Below are 13,916 nucleotides of genomic sequence, written 5' to 3' on the forward strand. Positions count from 1 at the left end.
TTTCGGTCTTTATCTTCCTTTGCTCAGTCTTTGGTGAGTTACATTCTTACGAAAGATATCGGATGTAGTCGAAATTGCATTTGTAAACTGATTGAAATTGAACTTTTACAATGAAGGGTTTTCTATTTTTGCACACTTAAATCATAGAAGAAAATAGGCTTACTTTGATGAGAAACAGTGTCTAATGACGCTGTTTAAGAGGTTTGGACGAAATAATACAAAAACATCTTCTCAATTTTGTATAAGTCTTTATTATACATATACTACATGTTTATTTTGCTAAAGACTGCGATTGAAGATGTTTGTAGTGTAATGAGATCAACATGTTTAGGTTTTTTTGGCTTATCGTACAGTTCTTCTTGACTGATGTCAAAGATGAATAAAATAAAGACGATTTTAACAACACCCAGTCATTTGGAGGGATTGCCTGGATTGGTTGACTTTTGATTTTACATTTGATCCACAATGTACAAATATTATCAAGATGCAAGGTTGAATAGCTCTTCACCATGGCCAGCTCTTTTGTTAATGCATGCATGCAGCTTTCTCAATCCGGATACGACCTCCAACTGGATTGTATAAAAGGCTACTCATGACTAAATAAAATCGCACCTTTTAAAAAGGTGTTGGGATATTGCACAAATCAGATAAACGCTAAAATAAGGTAACAAAGTTTCCAAAAAACATAAAAAAAAAATACAGGGTTGGGAAGGATTGAAAAATAGATTAAGTCCACACTATTCCCGGTCCAGATTCTGCCAATGTAAAAAAACAAACCAAGTCGGACTCCTTGTGGCCGGCTGCTGTAAGCTCATCCCAGTGGAGGAGACACAGTGACTGATCCCGACTGCAGCCCGGCCAGGTGGGGGGGTTAGAGGACACACGACCAGTGAACCATCGCTCTTGACCTTTGACCCCTTGTACAATAATCCTTTCACCTCATTGGTAGCCGTCCGTGTTCCGTCGTGTTCTGCTACGGTCCAGGTCACCGATTGGGCGGAGATGAGAGGCGGAGACTAGGGTGGCGCGACAGGGTGCGCACGTCAAGGCGTTGGCTCTTCTGCAGTTCTTCACGTGATTGTCTTGGATGCTGCGGATAGCAGGTGGACTTTCATTTCGTGGAGACAACATGACGATTACTATATAGTAAAATGCTTCACAATACCTTTCCCTGTGGATTGCTGTTGGGCTACGTTTTGTCCACTGTAGATTCCCTTGTGTGATGGTGGACATGAGAGGAGATGCAGTACACACGATGACACCCAGACTTCAGCCAGGGTTTGCCCACAAAACAAAGGTTTTACAGATAATTGTTTACTGCAAAAGGACAAATACATTCTTGTTTTCTATCAGGTCCATGGTATTGAAGCAGAAGATAGGCCAGACCTCTGCCCGTGTAGAATTGAGGGTTATTGGGGTGGTTGATTTTGGACGTCCCACATGCAGACTTAAAAGACTGAAGCCTTAAAGCGTTTCCCAGATCTACAGGGTTCCTATTGCTTTGGGGGGGTTGGGTTTTTAAATGGCCAAATGTTGTCAAAGTCTGACTACATGTGTGTATGCGGGCCAAGCTGATGTTGAGCGACCAGGCGAGATGGTGTCATCCCTCGCCCCCGTGCATCCCCAGGAACTCAGCGCCCGGGATGTGGAGTTATCGGGGGGCTTTATAAACCTGTCAAAGCGGTAACCTAAGGTTTACCATGGAGCCCATCAACACTCCCTCCAACACCCCCCCCCCCCCGTTCTACAGGATGAAGGCCCAGGCTGCCCGGCTCCCTCAGCCTGAAGTCTTTATCTCTCCTGTAAAATGGCTTAGAATCCAGTGCACTGCTTTTGCATTTTACACACACACACACACACACACACACACACACATGTATAGATATTTATATAGATATTTATAATAATCCTTACGCTTTTGACAGTTATTTTCTTTGTATGATTAGGAAGTGTTGAAACAAAGAACATCTGTTTGACTGAAATGTCGACAAACAAAACGAGGCGGCGAGAGTCCATTCCAACTGCAGTCCTGCCGTTGATGCTAGCAGGGAGTTATGGCCCCCCCCCCCCCCCCCCCCCACACACTTCAAGCCCCTCCCACCCTCAACTCCCAGCTTGCACAAGTTCGGTCCTTCTGCGAGAAGCTGCATGCATGGGACGAGGTCACAGCATGGAAACACACAGGCTCACTGCTTTGAGTGGCCTTCAGCTTGATGTGGAGAACCCAGGCTCAGAAAGTGGACCACGTGACTGGCGTTGGTCCTGCTTGGCGTCACACAGTCGAGTTGACAAAGCATGGAGAGCTTTTGTTGTTGCTGACGTGAGCCGACCGGTCGTACAGGACCCCGGAGAAGGCCTTTACAGTCTGAAGACGACCCTCCCAGCACAGGCCGGGCCTCCAGTGTCCCGGACCGCTTTGCAGCATCCCCTCCTAACTCTGGTTCATCCGAGGAGGTACCCCCCTGAGGCTACAGAATATGTACACGCTAAATCCAAAGAACGCGGGCGCGTTGCGGACGTCCGGGGAAAAACAAAGCCTGTGTCGGAGGAGTGAAGCCCGGGTTAGTCTGAAGGTTCTCGTGGTTCTGATAGAGCGGCTCGCTGCAGGCACTGAGCACCGCGGTGCAGGAGAAGACACGCCACCGGCACGCACACACACACACACGCACACGCACACGCACACGCACACGCACACGCACAGGCACTTGTTCTGGTCCCTCTCGTGTGCTCTTGCAGCGGTGGTTTATCATCATCTCTGATCCTCCTGATATTCATGGATGGACGATGACCAGAGGGCTGGACAGTGGCTACGCTGCCCCCCTCTGGAGATCCAGAGGGTCTGCTGTTGCTACCAGGGAGGGGGTCTTCACAGATGGGCTCCCACAGTGGAACTTAAAACGTTATGGGAGGGGGGGGGGAAGAGGGAGTGCAAACCTGAGTCAGAAAGTCTCTGTGACTGCTTGTAGCGTTTTATCCTGTTCACAACCCAGGTGGATGGTGGTCGGCCCTGTGTTGCTACAATAAGTTAAAAAATATACATATATTTATGTATATATATATATATGACAATAATATATCAGATGACGGGCAGAGAAGCTCTCCCGTGACCTGTGCGGTCGCCGCGGCTTAGCTGAACCGCCTCCAAGGCAAATCGACTTAAGCGGGTTCAAACTGAAACAAGCGCTTTCCAATAGGTCCGGCCTTCCTCGCAAACCAGGCCCAACCGGATCCCAAAAACACATGAGTCCGAGCCCCCCCCCCCCCCCCCCCGCTCCGGTCTGAGGGTCTGTACAGTCAGAATGCACGAGGAGCGATGGCGTTGGCATGACGACCTCCTCTAGTCAGTGCCGGCTCCGTGACCCTTTCCAACGAGGGGGGGCAAACCAAGGCGTTTAAAGGGGGCGTTGGGGACCCCACACGTGGTCCAGGGGGTCCCGGTTGCGTCTAGAAGAGACAGCTGGGAACAAACAAAGAGGCCCCGGGACGGCCGTTGCCTAGGAGATGATCTCCAGGATGTAGAAGACGAGCTCCATGACGACGGGGCCCTCGCTGAGCTGGCAGGCGCCTCCGTGGATGACGGGGATGAGGGTGCTGTCCAGGTGGCTGAGGTACTGGGGCAGCAGGGGCTGGCCGTTGCTGCCTGCCAGGTAGCCCACCTGGGGGGGGGGGGGGGAGGGGGGGGAGGGAGAGGGAGAGAGAGAGAGAGAGAGAGAGAGAGAGAGAGAGAGAGAGAGAGAGAGAGGGCAAGGGGAGGGGGCAACATAAGGATAACTTAATCGATGATGATCGGAAAAAACGATTTATTATATTTTTCATTTTAGTTGCTCCTTATTGTTGAGGCCTGTTTTACTAGAATGTAATCTGTAAGAAAAGCCATACGTGTTCGTCAGTAAATTCATATTTACTTAGTCATTTGTGGGGCAATGGAGAGTAAGTCACTTTCCCAGAATAACCTTGAAAGCTGAATTCCACCTGCATTCCCAACATGGATAACTCGACACTTAAGGGAAGATACATTCTATAACTTACATTCAATGTAACTTGAATTTTAGTGCATGGTTCGACACAACTCCCACGCCTCCACGGGCGTCCCCCACCCACCTGGTCCGTGTCCAGGGTGACCCTCAGGCCCAGCTTGGCCTCAGACCAGTCCCCCCCCCCCCCACCCACCCACCTGGTCCGTGTCCAGGGTGACCCGCAGGCCCAGCTTGGCCTCAGACCAGTCCCCCACCCCCCCCACCCACCTGGTCCGTGTCCAGGGTGACCCTCAGGCCCAGCTTGGCCTCAGACCAGTCCCCCTTCCCCCCCACCCACCCACCTGGTCCGTGTCCAGGGTGACCCTCAGGCCCAGCTTGGCCATGCCGTCCTCCTTCAGCAGCTTGAGGTGGGGTCCCAGCGCGGTGCAGAAGGCCCGCGCCACGTTCTCCGTCAGCCGGCTGTGGTCGGCCGGGTCGCCCAGACACCCCCCCGGGTGGTCCTCGCTCCGCAGGAAGAACACCTGCAGGGGGGCCGAGGCACGGCACGCAGACACAGCTCACCACCCAGGGACCCGCGAGCAGGCGGCAGGTCGCTCAGGAGGGGGAGCGGGTGGGCCGGTCACCGCTAGGGTCGCCGCGGTGCGGACACTTTCACGCCGAGTAATGCGCTCGTGTCAACGCCGGTATTACCGAGTATAAACGGTATTAACTTTGAAACTGGGTCAACCGCCATCTTCTCCGTCAACTCTCCTCACACTGGGTGACAGCGGCGTCTTATAACGTTCTAGATATAATAGTATAATATAATTTTATAGATCATAATATCACGGCCAAAAGCTCTGTGCGCCTCCGGATGGCCGTAGCGCGGGGAGCTCACGTAGGGATCGGGCTTCGCTGGGTTTGTTTTACCGGCGTTGCTATGGTTACCGGTCTTGTAAGGAAGCGCGTCAATTCCCGGCGCGCCAATTCTCTTCCGCACAGAACAGAACTGTGGCCTATTCTACACACTTTAATTTTCTTAATTATATTTATATTATTCATTTTTACTGAATTGGTTTTTTATTACAAAAAAATAAATAAATGGGTGTTGCCGGTGTGCAACACCGAGTAATCGTTGTTGGCCTCAACACCGGTAACCACCTGACCGCTCCTGACCGGCTGGCGGTCGCCCTGCGTGGCTGACTCCGCCGTCGGGGTGGCAATGTGTGCATGAATGGGTGAATGTGAGGCAATATTGTAAAGCGCTTTTGGTGCCCACTGGTTAGAGAAAAAGCACTATTACCATTTACCATGAGCAAGGGAGAGTAGGGGCGGGGTCTAGGTCGTGGTAATCCGATTGGACGGTGGCACTATTATTTTTGTGGGGTTTTACGTCGTTGTTATTGAACGGTCGGTAGACTTACGTTCAACGTTGAATTCATTATTAATATTATTGCCATTATTTTTTCAGTTTCCGCAACTTCTACATTTGAAATATTATTTTAATAGAATGTTGTGTTTTTTATTTCATCTTTTTCAGCCGTATAATTTTTTTAGAGAAGATTGAGGCAGACAAAATAGAATAGAGAAACAGTTCACTTTCATGATTATAATAATAATAGTTAGAACAAGCTAAAAAATACCCCCCCTAACAAAGTAGGCCAGGGAAAGTCGGGAGTTCTGTGAGAATGTAGTGGGGGGTATAAAACTAATTTAAAAGTGTTTAAGTTAGGTGTTTTTAGCGTTGGAGACCAACAGCCTGAATCCTACCAGACTAAACACGGGTCCCAGGGCCGGAAAGATAATCAGTGGGGGGGGGGGCGTACCTCGGTCCAGCGGATGACCTTGCCGTTGGACTTGACCTCAGAGCCGTGGAAGACCTTGACGCTGGTGATGGACTCCATGGACCTCCCGTCGATGGGGCTGATCACGCTGTGGGGAGATCAGGAGGTTTAGACGTACAACACATGGGCTCACCCTCAAGGGGGCGCTGTACCCCCTAGGGTTTGAAGAAGACATATTATAGTGACTGTGATTAGCCGTTATGGGATCTGGATGGATCAGTCTACCAGCCGACCCAGTGGACTGTAGAAGACGTTGCTCATCTATCCGTCATTCATCTAGGTGGACACGCCCGCTCACATGTGAAGAAATCGTCCTGTAACGGCTAATCACGCTCGCACCTGGCGGTACAATATGTCACCTTTAAAGGGTCGGTGAGTTCACACACTGCGTGCTCAAAGTGGGAGGATTACCTTTATTGTTTTATTGTTTTACTGCCAGCGAGTGCTAAAGTGGCATACCGATGTCATAGCTGGGGCGTGGCGCGCATTCAGCGATGAGATAAAAAGGGCAAGAACCTGTGAAGTCTCCCTGACACAAAGCAGCACGGGGCCGACAAACCAGCTGTCAAGATGACATATTCTGCATGAGGCTGTCAATCAAAACTGCTTCCAGCAGTGCTGGTTTGTCACGTGGTGCGTTCCCCTTGTGGCGCGTTTGTGGCAGATTAATTACTTTGCCGTGCTTGCATGTCACGGCGTTACTCACATTTGCCTAGCTGTAGAATAAACAACATGAATGTAGTCGTTGATTTGCTTCACATATCCCCCACACTTTAATAAAGACACTGGGGGAGGTTGTGGGTTCCATCCCCAGCCCTATAATGAGGACAAATATGATCTGCCCTACACAACTATTGTAGACAAATGTATTCAATATTCCAAAAGCTGATGAAGGTGTTTGATTGGTGGCCGTTTGGTCACGTGACTGTGGTTCAACGGGACAGATCTCTGTGTGCTTTTCCTTGGCCACCCCACTTGTCATTATTATTATGAAGCGTTTCCTCATAAAAACTTCTGTCTGGAGGAGCACAGAGGAAGCAACGAGCACACAGCAGTAATGGTGCTGAAGGAATGGCCTTATCAAACTCCAAATCTCTAGAGCCTCAAGCAAAGCAGATCGCCCGATTCGCCCCTGAAGTGACACGCTCTGATCCGACGATAGAAGAGCACATTCGGATCTGCGAATTATACGTGTTTGTACTCGTGCCCAAGCACAGAACCCTTTCAATGCGAAGCTGTACATAACTCTCTGGTTTTACCCACAATATTGTAATCATTTCGCGAGATCCAGGAGGAACAACACTGCAAAATGCATCCACCGCCCGTCCCTCCCCAACCATGACCCCCCAGCCCCCCCAGCCCCCCCCCCCCAACTGTGAACCCCCCCAATCGTGACCCCCTCATCCCTAACCCCCCCCAAACGGTAACCCCTCCCAACCCGGACTCCCCCGACCATGAACCCCCCACCCCCACAACCCTAGCCGGACCACCCCCAACCGTGACCCCCCCAAACCCAGACCCCCCCTACCCGGACCCCCCCCACCCCCCCACGTGACCCACCCCTTGTTGAAGTTGTGGTCGTCCTCGGTCCACTGGATGTGGACGTGCTCCTGGTTCTCCTCCTGGCCCGCCTTGCCGCACGCCACCGTGTAGTCCTTCATGTCCCTCAGCGCCTGCCGTAGCGAGTCCATGGTCTCCGCGGTGATCTGGACCATCACGCCGTCTGGGGGGGGGGGGGGGGGGCGGTGGAGGAGAAGGAGGTCAGGAGGTCATGACCCTTATTGCAGTGACATGAGCGGTCAGACGATCAGCCGTGTGGAGCCAGCGGCCCTTGGGACAGACAGACGGCCAGACAGACAGACAGACGGCCATACGGCCAGACAGACGGCCAGACAGACAGACAGACGGCCATACGGCCAGACAGACGGCCAGACAGCCAGACGGCCAGACAGGCAGGCAGACAGTCTGTCTGTCTGTCTGTCTGTCTGTCCCAAGGGCTGCTGCTGGCAGACGGACAGACGGACAGACGGACAAACAGACAGACAGACAGACACAGACCCGTCAGCACTTCTCACCTTCCACGATGCTGGTCTTGGCCAGGTAGCCCGACGACGCTTTCAGAGCCCCGCTGAACACAAAGAAGCAGGCGCCAGTGACTGAGGGGGGGGGAGAGAGCACACATGAATGTTAATCACACGCTGCTTATTGGCCGGCTCAACAGCGCCCCCCTGTGGACCGTCCCGGGGTGAAGTGTGAGTGGGGATAAGTTACAAAGGCACAGCATCGAGGAAGAGGAGGAGGAGGAGGAGGTCAGGGTGGAGGAGGTGAGGCTGGAGGAGAAGAGAGTGGAGAAAGAGGAGGAGGAGGAGGAGAGAGTGGAGAAAGAGGAGGAGGAGGACGAGGATGAGGGAGTGGAGAAAGAGGAAGAGGAGAGAATGGAGAAAGAGGAGGAGAGCTGAGAAAGAGGATGAGGAGGAGGAGAGAGTGGAAAAAGAGGAGGTGAGGGAGGAGGAGGAGGAAGAAAGGAGGAGGTGAGGGAGGAGGAGGTGAGGATAAAGAGGAGGAGGAGGAGGAGGAGGAGGAGGAGGAGGAGGAGGAGGAGGCCGACCTTTGCGCGGCTGGTGGTGGATGCTGATGGCCTGCGTCTGGTAGTTGCCGTCGTCGTTCTGGACGCACACCAGATGGGAGTCGGCGCGGTCGTTGAAGCACGCGGCCATGGCCAGCACGTGCTCGTTGGATTTGTTCATGGCCTTCATCAGCTGGCAAGGACAGAAGGAGACGAGGGAAGGATGAACTCACCCGTCCCCCGAGGGTCGGGGGTGGGGTGGGGGGGGTGGTGAAGGCATGACATGACTTGTTCCGAGGGAGGCTCGCTCACCGGCTAAGCCTAATTGCCCCCAGAGTTAATGTGCTCCGCAGCAAAATGCCTTTATGGACAGAGTGTTGAGAGAGAGAGACATAGCCACTCCTCGCATGAATATGGGAACGAAAGACGCGTTTCCCACTGAGCTCCAACCGAACCGTACACGCTATGTTAAGTCCTTTGATGCACGTGTATACACTGGTAGGCTACAACTTCTATTTATTACATTCTACATTTTTTCCGTCTTATATTCTTACTCTTAGTGTGTTATTTTTTTCACACCCACACCCACACAGCTCTAGACCAACTGTGTGCCTCTACCCAAGACTTTCACTGCTCTGAAGAGTTTTTAGCGTGCGTTTGATATGTTAACCTAAGGGCTCAGCGATTAAAGGTTTCCCCTCTGGGGGTCATGAATGGAGAGCCGCGTGCCGCTCTTCAGACGGGGGTCAAGCATCCCCACCCTTCCAGTCACTGTGTCAGGGTTAGGGATCTGTCACTGCGTCGCCCGCCAAAAGATGGAAGCCATCGGCCGATGGGTGGCTCCCTTCAGATGGGCGTCATTTAATTAGGAGCGTTTCGGTTTTCCTATTAGCATCAAAAATGAAACTTTTCTTATAACTTACAACTATCTTATTGCTGTGTGATTTTACGGGTCTAGATCTTTCTCTGATGCACCAACGCTGGTTTTTGGTAGGCCTTACTGCTGCTAAAAAGCTTGTAGCACAGAGATGGAAAGCTCCTCATGACCTGTCCTACCAACATTGGGTGAACACAGTCATAGATCTGGCTAAATTAGAGAGATCTGTGGCCAGCATGCATGGCGCCCAAGCTAGAAATATTAACTTATGGTCCACCTTTATTAACAGTATGTTGGGAGGGTAGTCATGGCTTACTGTATCTACGCCTTATTCACTGCTTTTTCATCCTTTTCTTTTTGTTTCTTTATTTATTTCACATGTTAGTATTAGGCCTATTGAACAAATTTGCTGAGTTTCTCAAATTATTGATTCTGTCTTTGTGGGCGGCAAGACCTGGGGGTGGGTGGGCTTGGGGGGGGGGGGGGGAGTATGGTTGAGTATTATGTGTTATGTTGTCTTACTTGTGTATATGTGTAACTGTTTCTTGTATGAAATATAAAATACAATAAAAAATTGATCACAAAAAAAAAAATGAAACTTTTCCTTCACACCAGCCATGTCTCAGTTTACACACGTTGCAATATGCCATTTTTTTTCAGAGTATGCTGCAAATGATGGATTTTAATGTGAGCCATGTCGAGGAGGATATTCTGTCCCAATGGATGGACTATAACGTTCTGTGAATCTAAATTGCTCTAACAGATGGCCTGTAACGAATTAGTGCTGGTGGTATTAGTGGTAGTTTTAGTGGTGGTGGTAGCAGCATAAAAAGGGTTAGCAGCTGCTACTGAACCTCCAGGGCGATAGTCAAATATAAAGAGCTAGGTCAGAGGAGTAGTGTTATAACATCCTATACACACACACACACACACTTAAGACTCGCGTATGTCCCATCCTTGACCAAAAAAAACATATTCTAAGGCTACTGAACATATGCCAGTAGGGCGGTTAATCGAAATCTTGATCTTTGATTTTTTTTTCCACGTCAAACGACGACAAAACTAATAGAATCGAGTTTTCCGTTTTTTCTTTTTTCTTCAATGTTTTATAGAAAGTGCCGAACAGCTGGATACAAATCTGTACATTATTTTAGATTTCGACATTTTAGTTTTTACCATTTTGTGTATTTTTTTTAAGGCAAAATTTCAATGTTCTCAGAAACAAAAGTGTTTTTTGGGAGAGGCATGCTGAATAAATGACCAAAATAATCGTGAGTATGTTTTTTTTTTACCATAATCGAGCAGCCCTACAGTAGGGTGGTGAGGTCGAGGGTCATCGTGATACACAGTGGGAGAGCGACAGAGAGGGTCCCTACCTCGTTATAACGGTTGCTTGGGATTTTGATGCAGGTCTTCTTCACCTCCATGTCCACCACTAGTCCCTTCACCACGGGCAGAGTGTACTGGTAGTTACGGAAGTCCTAGGACAGAGACGGAGAGAAAAGACTCAGGAGACGTGCTGGAGACTGCTTCCTCCAGAGGACAGTCGCCGTGCTCACCTTACATTTCATGCCATCCTCAATGTGCAATTTTCAGATGTCCAAATTTAATATTTCCATTGAATCTGCAGTGTTCCAGCATTCGAGCTACTGCATTTTTACTTTATTATGCGTTTCATATTTTTCTGTATTTGCTTATGTTATTGCATGCTTTAGATTCTGCGTTGATATTATTTCTGTCTTGAGCAGAGCGATTCTGACAGGAATAATTTCCATCGGGATTAACAAAGCACTCAACTGAATTAACTTCACGATCACAAAGAGGACTGATGGTAGATACAAAAAAAAGACCTAAATTGTCCAAAAGGCGTCTACTCAACGCATTAAACGTTATCTTGCGCCTTTGGTCATGGAAGATACCGACTAGAGGGGTCTGTAAGCCAAGAACTTACTGCTAAAAGATTCATGATGGTGTGGCCGGTCTCTCCAAACAAGGGTTTCCTGTATCGCACGCTGAACAGCGGGCACGGATAGACTGGAAGGAAAGACACAATAACGTCAGGGCAATTAGGCCGCAAGCATGGCTGTCCTGTTGCCGACTTTGTTATTTTGTGTCATTTAGCGTCTGCTAAATGACACAAAAGGCCTCGAGGCAGGCTACGGCCGTTTGGGATGGAACACAGTTCAGCAGGGAGTTGAACACCCTACTGCAAGCATGATCCTTCCCCAACTGGAAACGGATGTTGGTTGATTTGTGTGCTTTTCTTTTTTATTTGTGCGTTAATAAAACGCCCCCCCCCCACACACACACACACACACACACACACACACACACACACACACACACACACACACACACACACACACACACACACACACACACACACACACACACACACACACACCAAAAGGCTTTTCTCTACTTCAGAGGACAGCTTCTAATCCATGAGCAGGGAAAGATGTCAGCGTTGCACCAGCAACCAAAGCTTCTTAGATTAGCCTATTTGGAAGCCTTATCTCCACAGACAGCCGGGAAATTACATCTTACTCCACCAGTTCATTCATTACACTATAAATAGGCTATACTGGCGTCCGCCTCAAAGGATCGACTCATACACACTTGACACTGGAGCGGCCGGGCCTTCAAAGATATTGAAACAGGTGAATGTGTGTTAAGGTTCACATTCTGCAGCCCACACAGATCTAAGTGGCTTTTGTTAATGTATTCCGTCACGTGAATACGGGCGGCTAGGAATGGGGCTTAGTCCAGGCCAGCAGCGTCTCGCTTACAGGGGGATTTGGTTGGAGCAAAATGAAAAAAAAAAATCCCTTTTCAGACTTAAAGCCTAATGAGTAGAGCGTGGTGGGCTGGTTCATACAAGAGTGTGCAGTGCTCACACTGCACACACACACACACACACACACACACACACACACACACACACACACACACACACACACACACACACACACACACACACCAGGAGTGTTCTTCAGGCTGACAATCGACTTAGAGGGCTGAGATTTCTAAATGACCTCATGTGTTAATATTTTACTGTGTTATGGCTGAGAATAATGGAGGTGAAATCCTAGCCGGGCCTCTCCCTCACATCCATTAGTAATGGGTCGGATTTGGGTTTTTTCGCTGTCCACGGGATGGGCTGCAAGTGCAATGATGGATTTTTGTTGGACTTTTCTCTACAGTGGTGGGATTTGGCAGGCAGGATTTACAAGCTGGGAGCGATCTACCATCTATATCCTCTCATATAGAGGAGGTCTACCACCTATATCCTCTCATATAGAGGTTTACCCGCTATATCCTCTCATATTGGGCAGGTATTCCACCTATATCCTCTCATATAGGGCAGGTATTCCACCTATATCCTCATATAGAGGAGGTTTTCCATCTATATCCTCTCATATAGGGCAGATATACCACCTATATCCTCTCATATAGAGGAGGTGTTCCATCTATATCCTCTCATATAGAGGAGGTTTTCCTTCTATATGCTCTCATAAAGAGCAGGTATACCATCTATATCATCTCATATTGAGGTCTACCACCTATATCCTCTCATATAGAGGAGGTCTACCACCTATATCCTCTCATATAGAGGAGGTCTACCACCTATATCGTCTCATATAGAGGAGGTCTACCACCTATATCCCCTCATATAGAGGAGGTCTACCACCTATATCCTCTCATATAGAGGAGGTCTACCACCTATATCCTCTCATATAGAGCTCTACCATCTATATCCTCTCATATAGAGGTCTACCACTTACATCCCCTCATATAGAGGAGGTCTACCACCTATATCCTCTCCTATAGAGGTCTACCACCTATATCCTCTCATATAGAGGAGGTCTACCACCTATATCCTCTCATATAGAGCTCTACCATCTATATCCTCTCCTATAGAGGTCTACCACTTACATCCCCTCATATAGAGGAGGTCTACCACCTATATCCTCTCCTATAGAGGTCTACCATCTATATCCTCTCATATAGGACGTCTACCATCTATATCCTCTCATATAGAGGAGGTCTACCATGACAATGTTAATAATACACCCAACAGCCCCACCTCCCCCCCACCACCGCTCACATCGGTACTCCGCCCCCAGCCGCAGCAGGAGTCGGATGGGGAACACCTTGGCCCAGGGCGTCTCCCACTTCTGGATGAGAATGCCGAAGAGGTAGGGCGGGTTGGGCAGCAGCAGCTCCTGCAGGGACTGGAAGGAGGGGCTGACGTACAGGAAGCCGCCGTGCTCTCGGCTGCCCAGGAAGCTCTGGGTGAAGAACGAGTGACTCAGGTGGGCCAGGACGTTACCTGGGGAGAGAGAGAGGGGGTGGGGGGGGGGGGAGGGACTGATGAGACGCAGTGTGGATTGATTTGTATGAGTGAGACTTTCTTGTTTACGACTTTTGAATGGGAACCATTACAATTGTTTTTCCGGTTTAAAGCTGCACTATGTGTTTGAACATCCGCTGCCTCGTGTGGCCTGAGTTGTAGCTACGGTTATAGCTGTACCAATTTGCAGATGACAGTGTCTGAGTAGTTTTCACATGGTCTGGGGGTGAGCAAAGGTTGACCAGAATAACACTTTTTATAGGGAAGATCTTCTTGATTGACTGACTGGATGGGCACGTTTCTTGGGAAACTTTCTAGC

The 13,916-nt window shown here is 49.5% G+C and overlaps 1 protein-coding gene across 1 annotated transcript in view; it reads right to left on the reverse strand.

Moving 5' to 3' along the window:
* Positions 1 to 228: 228 nt before the first annotated feature.
* LOC132462598 (zinc finger FYVE domain-containing protein 9-like) overlaps positions 229 to 13,916 on the reverse strand; it is a 28,813-nt gene continuing 15,125 nt past the window's right edge. Inside the window, 9 exon segments of the mRNA XM_060058190.1 lie at positions 229 to 3,656; positions 4,319 to 4,498; positions 5,783 to 5,888; positions 7,361 to 7,523; positions 7,876 to 7,956; positions 8,409 to 8,559; positions 10,620 to 10,724; positions 11,195 to 11,277; positions 13,352 to 13,614. Of these exon segments, the coding sequence (XP_059914173.1) occupies positions 3,495 to 3,656; positions 4,319 to 4,498; positions 5,783 to 5,888; positions 7,361 to 7,523; positions 7,876 to 7,956; positions 8,409 to 8,559; positions 10,620 to 10,724; positions 11,195 to 11,277; positions 13,352 to 13,614 (1,294 nt within the window). The 3' untranslated portion in view covers positions 229 to 3,494.

Source organism: Gadus macrocephalus, chromosome 8, assembly GCF_031168955.1.
Source record: "Gadus macrocephalus chromosome 8, ASM3116895v1".
In the NCBI taxonomy this organism is placed as follows: Eukaryota; Metazoa; Chordata; class Actinopteri; order Gadiformes; family Gadidae; genus Gadus; species Gadus macrocephalus.